Source organism: Aulonocara stuartgranti (assembly GCF_965226115.1).
Source record: "Aulonocara stuartgranti genome assembly, chromosome: 5".
Classification (NCBI taxonomy): Eukaryota; Metazoa; Chordata; class Actinopteri; order Cichliformes; family Cichlidae; genus Aulonocara; species Aulonocara stuartgranti.
Window position 1 is genome coordinate 5,120,177 of NC_138943.1, and position 13,153 is coordinate 5,133,329.

At 43.1% G+C, this 13,153-nt stretch overlaps 1 protein-coding gene across 1 annotated transcript; it reads left to right on the forward strand.

Annotated features, from left to right (window-relative positions):
- The first annotated feature begins 5,782 nt into the window (after positions 1-5,782).
- slc32a1 (solute carrier family 32 member 1) lies at positions 5,783-10,616 on the forward strand. Its single transcript, XM_082532322.1, has 2 exons — positions 5,783-6,828; positions 7,973-10,616. Exons 1-2 carry the CDS (start codon positions 6,436-6,438, stop codon positions 9,158-9,160), a joined length of 1,581 nt encoding a protein of 526 aa, XP_082388448.1. The 5' UTR covers positions 5,783-6,435; the 3' UTR covers positions 9,161-10,616.
- The last annotated feature ends 2,537 nt before the right edge of the window (positions 10,617-13,153 follow it).

Genomic DNA, 13,153 nt, shown 5'->3' on the forward strand with positions numbered 1-13,153 from the left:
CTGTCTCCAGCCAATAAATTTAATTTAATTTCTGTTTTCTTCTCCATATAAAGTGTTGAACCTGCACACGACCAAAGCTTGCTCAGATATGATTTGTATTTTTATATGCCAATATTTGTTTAGATTGGTTCACACCTAAAGTTCACTGAGTACATAACTAAGTAACAAAGTTTAGAGGGTTGGTTGGACATTCAGACTGTGTTTAAATAGTGTTTATGCTAAGGTAGCCATGCTATAGTTCATATTTAATGTATGTTTATATAATAATGTGACGATTTCAATAAAAAGCCAACATAAAGTGTCTTAGTAAACCACCAGAACAGCTATAATTATTTACGTTTCTACAAATCAAAGGAAGAAGTGAACACCAATCTTGCTACAGATGTTCCCTGATTTGGTCTTTTGGTGATGATGGTTGAGACGACTAATACGCTTATCAATAAGTGTTTAGCTGAGTTGAGATCTGGTGATACGCTTCACATATTTTTTACTCATCAAACCATTCAGTGACCACTTTTTTATATAAACAGAGACCATGGGATAAAAATGATCATTTAGAATAACTATTGATTGTGAGTGAATCTTTCCTCCAGTAAGACAAGTGGACACCAGCTGTATCCCTCCAAGCCACCAGATCCCATCTCTGACATCAGAAGGTGAGACTCTTAAACCAGATACCCTGTTTTTCTATAAGGTGGCTACATGAAGCCATGTACATTATAAGTGCTTTAAAAGATGAACAGAAAGCTTGACATGCACTGAGCTTATCAGGCTCTCACTCAGGGAGTGTGTTGTGCTTCAGTATGAAACACGTGTGAGCCTTTCAGCTCTCTCAGTCAAAGTGCAGCCTGATTCAAGCGTGGGAATCCCTGTGAGAGCGACAAGACGTCGCTGCTTTCATGGCATAAAACTTTAATGAGAACAAAACTGTTACACATCCGTTAAGCAGCCACTGAGGTCTGCTCCTTTATTGACTTGACTCTGGGTGACAAGACCACACACACACACACTGTTAGACAACAAACACACACGAGTAGGAGTTCTAACTGTGTTGGAGGTTGGAGATTAGGTGAGATAGATATTTATGGTTCTTGCTGTGCTATTCACCTTCATACAAACATTATGTCTGACAAAAATGGAAATGAATGGCTAGAATCATTTTTAACTGATTAATGGAGCATTTTAAAATAATAATTAGCTCTGTTAATAGACTACTCATGTATTTTACCCGAGGGCAAAATACATGATCTCAAGTGTCAGATATACACCAGATACCCTACATCATTTGAGCTGAGAGAAAAACACGCATGCCCAGGTCAGAACTGTGTCTGGTGATGGCTGAGATTTTTTTTTTTTTTTTTTTTTTTATGCTGGCAGTGTGTGAAAAATCGATGGTATAGCTTTGTGCCAGCCCCGGGCCGTGCAGGTCCCAGCGGATTGGCTCCGTTTATTGTGCTCAAAAAAAGGCAATTACAATGTTAATGTGTCACAGCAGGAGAGTGAACCCGAGCCGATCCAGCAAGGGGGACGTCAGAAGGTGATGGAGAGAGCGGAGTCACTGTGGGTTAACAGCAAAACAGCGTCTGGGGAGCGTTTTATATCAAATACACAAGCAGGAGGAGAAGGAGTACACTCACCAATGCTTTCAGTTTATATTAATGATATAATATAATATAATATAATATAATATAATATAATATAATATAATATAATATAATAGATAGATAGATAGATAGATAGATAGATAGATAGATAGATAGATAGATAGATAGATAGATAGATAGATAGATAGATAGATAGATAGATAGATAGATAGATAGATAGATAGAGTAGAAGAATTCCTCTTGCTATTTGTCATTGTTGTCGTGCAGACAGAAGCCACCAAGCAGGACTAATACAAACCCATCAATGTGGAAGTCTCACGGGAGCCCATAATAATCCATTAAACAGGCGCATTAGGAGTAATGAAAAGGCTCTTAGTGGTTTACCACTGCAGGCCACCTGGATTACTCTTCGTGGAAGTGGGCGGCGGCTGTGGTTGTCTAACGACTCGGCTGCAGCACAGTGAGGTCAGAAAAAATATGATAATGTGAGCTCTACTCTGCATATCTATACAAGCTTTAAATGCTTGATTTGTAATTAAAATGTTTAAACTAGGGAAATTACGCACAGACGACGTGGCTGATACGGCAAAATTACGCATTCATATGAACACATTTTGACGAGGACCTCCTCCTACAGAAGGCACCGGTAGCCCACTTTGAGGGACACCTGTCTCAGCTGTGCTGACTGCTGGTGTCAGTTTGACTTAAGTGTTTTTTTGTAATGCGAGGTTTAAGCGGTAATACCCATAAAGTTAATCTCACGCTTTTTTCTGGCCTAATCTAAAGTTTAGATTTCAGGTATAACTTATAATAAAGTTCCCTGAACCCAAATCCTGCAGGAATATATATAAAAAAGACAAAAACACTCGGCTGAAAGTGATGCGTGGTTCACGTGGCACAGAGAAATATTCTTTTCTCTCTGCTTTCCAAACGATTCACAGCAGACAACACACAATCCAGTCGATAGCACAGGCAGAGCGCTACCTGTGATTGTGATGCAAATGTTAATGGACTCTGAGGTCCTCTGATTAGCCTGATGTGGGCTAATTTCCCTGCTCTAATCCCCAGAGAGCGAAGAGTGCCATTTCACCGTCCCTTATTAATTGAGGAGTGTTGGGGTGGTATTTTCTGCCTCGCTGAGCAGGCGCAGCAGCCGGACAGTCGTGGGTTAAATGGAAGGTAATATGGCACAGGATCCAGAAATCTTAACCAAAAACCCCCACATTAAAACGGCCGCATGTGCGCGTTTTGTTGGCATCACTGTCTCGTGTCGGCTCGGCTTGGTTCGTGCGCCAAACACACAAACACACAAATAGTGGCACAGTGCCATATCTTTCTATTGTTTCATTGAAAACATTCATGGCTGAACTGCAAACGCTGCAAAAGCAAAAGTTGACTATAATTGTATTCAGCGATGCCATGGTAACATAAAACCACTGTTAATCTTTGACACTGCACCGGCGTAAAGACGTCAGAAGCCCAACATTAGCCTAAGTATAATTTTCCTTTTGATCCAATAGTCTGGTTTATGGTGGCCAACAAAAGCAAACTGCCGCCCCGGTTTATTCGGTTATTTATTTGTTCGGCCTTGTTCTCGGAATGATCTTTCTGAGAGAAAATGTTTCCTGCAATTGAAAATTATTTTATGAATCGAGAAATGGGGAGGGGCGGGGTGGGTGGGGGTCTTGTGCCAGCTCACCCATGTGTGTAATGCGAAATTTTTAAAGAAAAAAAATGTAGGGCCGGGAGGGGGCTGAGACACTGAGGAGAGAGATGGGAGGGAGGGAAAGCTGTGCATGCGGTGGGGGTGCGTGGGCTGAAATACTGAAATAAAATGAATCTGAGGACAAACTGAGATCACGATGCAATTTTGGATTCTTCCACCACAAAAAAGGCCGAATGGCAACGTAGATGACTCGAACATGTGAGTCAACATACAAAAGCAGCGCAAACTAGACAAAGAGCTTTGATCGGCCATATCTGTGTCGACAGAGATGTGGATCCTCCTGGGACGTGGCACCCTGACCCTCTGACGACTCTCGGGATGGGTGATAAACTGGGGGGTGGGGGGGGTGGGGGGGATCACTTTCTTGCAAGGATATCACAGCAGCGTGCTCGGATACAAACACAACGAATACTAGCTCATTCTGCCAGTTTATCATTTTATTATTAATAATAATAACAATAATAACAATAATAACAATAATAACAATAATAACAATAATAACAATAATAATAATAATAATAACAATAATAATAATGTGACATGACAGAAAAAGGGCTCTTATTTGTTTGAAAGTTGTTTGTTATCCTTGTGCACGATTTTGCGTCCCCATGCATGTGTGGGACTCATCACATGACCATAAAACCAAACTTTTACTGCAGAGTCAGACCAAATATCCACAAATGTATTATTATTATTATTATTATTATTATTATTATTATTATTATTATTATTATTATGTGTACAGCAGGTCGTGAGGAGGTCTGCAGCCGCTGTAACCTGCTGGCTGGTGGTGTCACGGCTGCTCTTTTCATCTCGCAGCACACTTCATCAGACAGTGCGGAGCGCAGATCAGAGGAGGGCTGCAGCCCGCTGATAACAGCCTCTGTCATTAACTCCTTCATTCAGGCCAAGGGAAAGCGGCCATTTTCGTTCCCACAGCTGGAAGTTTAAAGGGAAAAAAGGCACACAAAGGCGCGTTTGCCTCGTATTTTCTGATTCAAACGCACTGATTTAAGCTTTTAATGCTGATGCACAGGCCCGATAAAGAGCAGGCCTGCACTCCAGTCTGAGCCAGTCAGCGCAATCGTCGTGATGCAGTTTGGCTCCGGGGTGGATTTGGCTTGACACCGTTCAATTCTGCTACAGAGAGAAGAAAAATACATCTTTCTAGCTATTTTGCTAAAAGGTTTACATCACGCGTTTCATTTGAAGCAAAATGGTTAATTATAGTTTAATATAATGGCTCTTAATAGTTATGGAGTGTTAAAAAATACTGGGAAAAAACAGTTTGATATTGTCTGATTTTGTGGTTGCTGTTTGCTGATGGCCAACTGGAGATGAGTCAGCTGTATTTCTAGGGAGATGCATTTCTGGTCTTATCGGGTTACAAGCTATTGAAGAACCCAACGTGAAAGCTTTTAATAGGCCGCAATATTTATTCTCAGGTCCAAGTAAATGCTCTCCCAATGGAACTCACACAGACAGCAATGCAGCACACTGTCTGTTAGTTCAGGCTTCTTTTTTGCTTTTTCTCGTACCGAGCAAGGCCCCGGCTTTGTGTTACGGCGATGAACTCTGATACTGCAGCCTGAGGAAACACTGAGCATGGTGTGCACATCGCACAAAGTGCTAGTGACAAGGCAATGTCAACAAACCGTTTACAGCAATTTGAGCCTTTGTTACCGCCTCACTTAACCTACATTTACAAAAACAAATAAAAGCCGAAGGATTTCAAGCATTTTTTGTAAAGATGAGGAGAACTCAGATCAGCCAAAAGTTAAAATAAGGATATTTATTAATTCTACTTACGGTATGTTTAGAAGATAGTTTGTTGGCACCCAAATAAAATATCAGACCCAATCATCTGGGTTTAATTCAGGCTGACATATCACTAATCCCCTGTCACGTTTTTTATGTTCAAACTACGTATTTTATTTTCTTAATGAATAAATCTCGCAGCGAAATATAGTTTTCTTAAAGGGAGCATCGCCACGGGTCAGACTGTAACATCACAGATGCAAAATCATGAATGAGTGAATGTGAGTGAATGAATGAGTATGCTGAATGAAGGCTTCAGCCTGCAATAGAGCCACTACATGAGCTGCGGGTTTCAAACACAAGCTCAAATTCTACGTCTTACCACCTTTTAGCAAAGACAAAACGCGCGAGATCACATCCCCTGATCAATTAATCAACCCCAAAGCGATGTTTGAAACCCCGATCCAGGTAATCCCAGAAACAATTAAGTTAACTATTACGCTGCTCCGCGTCCTCTTCTTCTTAAAAAGAAATGACATTTGATAAAAGAAGAAATAATTACACCTTTTATTCCTACATCATACAATCTGGTCCGGAGAGCTTGGGGTTTCGTCAAATTTCAGCTTCCTTTTATATGGGTAAAGTTATGCAAGGTTTGAGGCCCCCGGAATGCCATTGGTTGTTGGGATGAGGTATTATAGATTATGGGTTGGGGGTGGTGGGGGTACTGCAAGCACCTCCCCTAGAAATGCAGCAAATCTCTCCCGTTTTCTCCTGGTGGGGCACTGGGAGGGCTGGAGACGTGCTTTGCATTGGCAGGCTGGTGAGGACACGTGTCTCCTCCCTGCCTCCCCCCCCGGGCTCCACGGTACCGCATTGGCATCAGTAAAGGCACCTGAAAGACGAGAAGTAACTCCTGGAAGCGCTGCCTGCCACCTTATAACCCAAAAGAAAGCGATCTTACAGGCCTGCAATAACCTGTGGCTCGCCTTTTGTCGTGCGTAAAGCTTTTGCGCACGCCGCTGAACTGCCTCAGAGACTGAGAAGGTGCGCTACGCGTCGAGCATCAGAGCGCAGTGCCAAGATGCAGAAACGGAGCAGCGACGTCTGAAGGTGACATGAACCTGGGGATAACGACAGGCTGCAGACGAGCAGTGACTAAAAAGTGGAGATAGCAACTGAAAACCGACGGTGTCTTCAACCAACATTTGCGCTTTCCTTCGTGGCTTTATCTAATGCAGAGAATCAAGAGCTGCAATCCAAAGTAGCCTCATTTTTTTTTACTGACTGGAGGAGACAAACACTAATTAAGCTGCAGACAGTTCGGAATCCGGAGAGGTTCGAAAAATGGCGACGTTAATCAGAAGCAAGCTTTCCAATAAACTGACAAATGCAGCCACGGCTGTGTCCAACAAATCCCAGGCAAAGGTGAGCGGGATGTTCGCCAGGATGGGGTTTCAGGCCGCCACCGACGAAGAGGCTCTGGGTTTCGCCGCCTGCGATGACCTGGACTACGACCACCGGCAAGGCATGCAGATGGACATTTTAACATCCGATGAAATGGGGGGAGAGGGGAGCGGAGATGGAGGCGCACTGGATGGGGACAGCCACTACCAGAGGGACGGCACCGGTCCACCGCACTCTGCCTCAAAGGACGGAGATCCGACGAACGAGTTGACCGAAGTCAGACCAAAAATCACCGCTTGGGAGGCGGGCTGGAACGTCACGAACGCAATCCAGGTAAAAACGCACCCCCTCCACGGATTGTTCTGGGTTCCAAATGGTTGAGCCGCTTCCGAAGCATCCGAGAAATTCGAGATAAATAAATATCTACGAACACATCAAAATAATTATACACAAAGAAAAAAAATCAGCAGGCTTTTCCCTTTGAAGCAACTTTGTGAAGTGGCTGGTTTTTAAATTAAAGTCTGGCAAATATCCACTTTCTTTAAACCTTTTAAGTGCGTTCTCATGATCTCTGATCACAACAGTGCAGAGATTTTTTAGACTTTTATGCGCTATAAAGGGGGGGGATAGTTGATGCCCTGGCCCCCTCCTTTTCTCGACATGCACATTCTTTGTCTGGAGTAATGTGCTGTGTAGCTGATGCACGTCCCCGATAAATGCTCTCACAATACTCCGCGTGGGAATAAATAAGTGGATGGAGGAATTTTTGTGTAGACTCTAGAATAAAAAGAAAACCAAAACCTGCATTTTAAAAATGTTTTATAATTTTGTTTATATTAAAATCTAAATCCAGCTAAGTTAAAAGTAAGAATAACACTGTAGTTATGCAGGAAAATTGGTTTTATGATCAAGTCCAAGTGACATTTTAGACTAAAACCATAAAGACGCGGCTGAAAAATATGAAATTTCAAATTACAGAGATCAGTGTGTGTGCAAAAAGCTGCATTTCGAAAAAGTATTTATTTTTTATTTTATCTTTTCATGTGGGGAAAAAAATCACCACTTTAAAGTGGAGCATTTACTCGAGAGAGCCTGTGTGTACGCGTGCGCGCGTGTGTGTGGAGGCTATGCGACAAAAATCCTTCTAGACGCAATCCTTTTTATGCTTTATCGGGGCTGTGGTCGCGGCAGTCACCCTGACGTCAGAGTGTGTCTCCTCCAGCTCGTGATGACGTCAGAAGCGGGCAGATGCGCTCAAAGCCAAGTGGAAAACCCACAACATGAAAAGGGGAGTGAGATTCACTGAAGGGTCGGGCAGAGCAGCCTCAAAGCACACATTAAAACATCATCTAGTTACACGAATAAAAAATACTATGATAAGAAAAATAATTAATGATTAAATTAATACTTTTCATTTAACAACTTAATATAGCGCACAGCCTAATATTAGCGATGCTTTATTTGTCTGTGTTTGTAGGGGATGTTCGTTCTGGGCCTGCCCTACGCCATCCTGCACGGAGGATACCTCGGACTCTTTCTCATTATTTTCGCCGCTGTGGTGTGCTGCTACACGGGGAAAATCCTCATTGCCTGCCTGTACGAGGAGGACGAAGACGGACAGCTCGTCCGTGTGAGGGATTCTTATGTGGACATTGCCAACGCTTGCTGCGCGCCCAGATTCCCGTCTCTAGGTGGCCATATCGTGAATGTAGCCCAAATCATAGAGCTAGTGATGACTTGCATCCTGTACGTGGTGGTCAGCGGTAATCTCATGTACAACAGCTTCCCCAACATGCCAATTTCCCAGAAGTCCTGGGCCATCATCGCCACCGCTGCTCTCCTCCCCTGCGCCTTTCTCAAGAACCTGAAAGCCGTCTCCAAGTTCAGCTTGCTTTGCACGTTAGCCCACTTTGTCATTAACGTCCTCGTTATAGCGTACTGCCTCTCCAGAGCGAGGGACTGGGCCTGGGACAAGGTGAAGTTTTACATCGATGTCAAGAAATTCCCCATCTCCATTGGGATTATTGTGTTCAGCTACACCTCGCAGATCTTCCTGCCGTCTCTGGAGGGGAACATGCAGAAACCGAGCGAGTTTCACTGCATGATGAACTGGACTCACATCGCTGCCTGCATCCTCAAGGGTCTATTCGCCCTGGTGGCCTACCTGACCTGGGCTGATGAAACCAAGGAGGTCATCACAGACAACCTGCCCCCAACCATCCGAGCTGTCGTCAACCTCTTCCTCGTGTCCAAAGCTTTGCTGTCGTATCCGCTGCCGTTTTTCGCTGCTGTCGAGGTATTAGAGAAAACATTTTTCAACGAAGGGGGACGCGCCTACTTTCCAGATTGCTACGGAGGCGATGGACGCCTAAAGTCCTGGGGACTCACTCTCCGATGTAGCCTTGTTGTGTTCACCCTGCTCATGGCGATCTATGTGCCACATTTCGCCCTCCTCATGGGCCTCACCGGCAGCCTGACGGGCGCAGGCCTTTGCTTTCTGCTTCCCAGTCTCTTCCACCTCAAGCTTTTATGGAGAAAGCTGCTATGGCACCAGGTTTTCTTTGATGTCGCCATCTTTGTAATAGGAGGTATATGCAGCATATCTGGTTTCATCCACTCAATGGAGGGGCTCATAGAGGCTTTTAGATATAACATACAAGAATAATTGCAAGCCATTGCTGGAACTAGATGTTAACTGCAAGTCTCCATTTAGTGAAAAAAATAAAATAAAATAAAATAAAATTTAAAAAACACATGACTCCCTGGCGAGCGCAGTCCCTTCTGCTTAATTCATGCGTAAAAGTGCGCACAGAGCACACGCGGACATTTTCGCACTCATACAGTGCTTGCATCAGTCTACACACACACACACACACACACACACACACACACACACACACACACACACACACACACACACAGTTGGTGGCAGTGAGGGAATCTAATGCATCCACGACACACTTTAGCCTACGGACAATACATGTTGTATAAATATGCCAACAAGAGTACATATACATATTTTCCAGTGGAGTGAACGTTTACAATATCGACCTTAAAACAAAATTGCAAAAAGGGCAGTTCGCCTTTTCGTCGCTCTTGTGGTGCTTCCCCACACGAGACTTCACTTCATGTAACGCTCGAGTTTGTGATGGACGGACTTGTTGTGATTTAATGATGTTTAAGATGTTTTAAAGGGATTAAAACACACGCGCGCGCACACACGCAACACCACTTCTTTTTTTTTAGGTGATTCGCAATTTGACTGCGGGCTTTGAGTGTGGCATTAAACCCAAAATCGAACGCCTGTGCATCTAAAAGATAAAATAAGACAACGGCAATAAGAGATAGAAACACACGACGGCGTAAAGACGATAAAAAGTAATTGTGAAGTTTCCTGAGAAATACGCAAAAATTGACTTTCCCCGATTATTTAATATTCTGGCAATGCAAAATATCAGAGAGTACACAGCAGCTAAACAAACTATGCATTGAATGTATGATATTTTAGACACAAATACATTGAAACTGGGAAGTGGAAATTTAAGAATCCTTTAATTTTCGGTTCATCCTCGTGTAATAGTAACGCTTTGTTGATAGGCCTGGTTTGTTTTTTTTCTTCGATATTTACTTTAATTCACTTTTCAATCGGCAATAACGTCCAGCCCCACAGATCTCAGCAACACGGGGAGTATTAAATGAAATAATACACACACATAAGAAATAGAACGAAAACACGCACATGCACGCACACACACGCGGCCTGTTCGTTTTTTATTTCTAATTAATTTTGAAAATCTCATGTCTCGGAAAAAAAAAATTCGGTGTCTGAAAATCTAAAAGAGAAAGATCGTTAAAGAGGAAAATGTGCATACAGACATTTTTCATTCTGTGCAATCCAATGGGTCCTGTGGAAATGTTATAAAACCGTATGTGTAGTGTGTTATTGTGGTTTCAAAAAGATGGAATGTATATCTCAAAGTCGTTATCATATATCGTGAAAATTAATATTAAAGAATAAAGAAATAAGTGAAATTATATTGTAAAAATGTGTGTGGTTTTATGTAAAACGAGAATCGGTCAGAACATGTATTTTTTTCTCTATAATAAAAGATAGAAAACGATGGTTAGTCGCATTCATATTTGTTAAATTCAAACTGAGGTTCAACGCGCAGAGTTAAGACTGCGCAGGCCCGTGACTTAGAAAAATAACCATATAATGTGTGTGCGAGTGAGTGAGAGGAGGGTATGTGGTCATACTACTACTACTACACAATCCGATTACCGTTTCAGCTCCACCCGTCATAGACCTGAGTCTGCAGAGACATCCACAGCGCGCACGTTTTCCACCAGGCCTCACATTCCTGCGTGTTCACATAAAATGTCGACAGATTTTCTGCTGCAGGCACTCATCAGGGCCTCATGGCCGACCTGTTTATCCACTCTGTTGATTTTATCCCGCCTCCTCTCAAGCTGTCAAGTTTCAACTTTACCAAGTGCGCCATACTAGTCAGTCAGGTATGGATTTTCCTTATAGCGCGGAACCCATCAAAATGAGTGCGCATTTAAAGGCGGGGTTACTGCAGAAAACAGGTTTTACAAAGCTCACTAGCTTGAATGTGATTTACGGCTCTCAAAAGGTGGAGATGCTTCACAGGTTTAACTGCAGACAAAAACAAAAATGAAAAGAAAAAGGCTTAGTTTGGTTTCAAGGTGTAATAGAAAACAAACAAAACTCCATCACGCATCAGTATTTTAAGTGAGCCACCCTAGAGAGCATGACATTATAGAACCAGAATTTACGGAATGTATGGGTTGAAAATATTAACGAAAACAACGAATTTTGTTACTAAAAATGAGTCTGATCGTCCCGTGATGATCTCAGTGACACATGGCAGGGGAGCCCCCTAGTGGACACAAACTGAAAATACTAGCTGGAAGCAGAGAGACTTATTGACTCCATTTCTTAAAATCTTTTCACAATAGCACGAGTTCTTTCGTGACCATTCCGGGACAAAACTACATTATTTTTACTGTAAACATTAAAAGACAGCAGGTCACAGTTGTTCTTGATGCTTTATTAAATACAACTTTGAAATAAGCTGTATAACCATGCTGAGGCACTCCATCCACAGCTGTGGCTCAGGAGGCAAATTATCTACAGATTCAGTCCCAGCTCTTACATTATGCTTGTCAGATGGTCTTTGGCCAAAAGTACAGTGGGGCAAAAAAGTATTTAGTCAGCCACCGATTGTGCAAGTTCCCCCACCTAAAATGATGACAGAGGTCAGTAATTTGCACCAGAGGTACACTTCAACTGTGAGAGACAGAATGTGAAAAAAAAAAATCCATGAATCCACATGGTAGGATTTGTAAAGAATTTATTCGTAAATCAGGGTGGAAAATAAGTATTTGGTCAATAACAAAAATACAACTCAATACTTTGTAACATAACCTTTGTTGGCAATAACAGAGGTCAAACGTTTACTATAGGTCTTTACCAGGTTTGCACACACAGTAGCTGGTATTTTGGCCCATTCCTCCATGCAGGTCTTCTCGAGAGCAGTGATGTTTTGGGGCTGTCGCCGAGCAACACGGACTTTCAACTCCCGCCACAGATTTTCTATGGGGTTGAGGTCTGGAGACTGGCTAGGCCACTCCAGGACTTTCAAATGCTTCTTACGGAGCCACTCCTTTGTTGCCCGGGCGGTGTGTTTTGGATCATTGTCATGTTGGAAGACCCAGCCTCGTTTCATCTTCAAAGTTCTCACTGATGGAAGGAGGTTTTGGCTCAAAATCTCACGATACATGGCCCCATTCATTCTGTCCTTAACACAGATCAGTCGTCCTGTCCCCTTGGCAGAAAAACAGCCCCATAGCATGATGTTTCCACCCCCATGCTTCACAGTAGGTATGGTGTTCTTGGGATGCAACTCAGTATTCTTCTTCCTCCAAACACGACGAGTTGAGTTTATACCAAAAAGTTCTACTTTGGTTTCATCTGACCACATGACATTCTCCCAATCCTCTGCTGTATCATCCATGTGCTCTCTGGCAAACTTCAGACGGGCCTGGACATGCACTGGCTTCAGCAGCGGAACAGTTCTGGCACTGCGGGATTTGATTCCCTGCCGTTGTAGTGTGTTACTGATGGTGACCTTTGTTACTTTGGTCCCAGCTCTCTGCAGGTCATTCACCAGGTCCCCCCGTGTGGTTCTGGGATCTTTGCTCACCGTTCTCATGATCATTTTGACCCCACGGGATGAGATCTTGCGTGGAGCCCCAGATGGAGGGAGATTATCAGTGGTCTTGTATGTCTTCCATTTTCTGATGATTGCTCCCACAGTTGGTTTTTCACACCAAGCTGCTTGCCTATTGTAGATTCACTCTTCCCAGTCTGGTGCAGGTCTACAATACTTTTCCTGGTGTCCTTCGAAAGCTCTTTGGTCTTGGCCATGGCGGAGTTTGGAGTCTGACTGTTTGAGGCTGTGGACAGGTGTCTTTTATACAGATGATGAGTTCAAACAGGTGCCATTCATACAGGTAACGAGTGGGGGACAGAAAAGCTTCTTACAGAAGACGTTACAGGTCTGTGAGAGCCAGAGATTTTCCTTGTTTGAGGTGACCAAATACTTATTTTCCACCCTAATTTACGAATAAA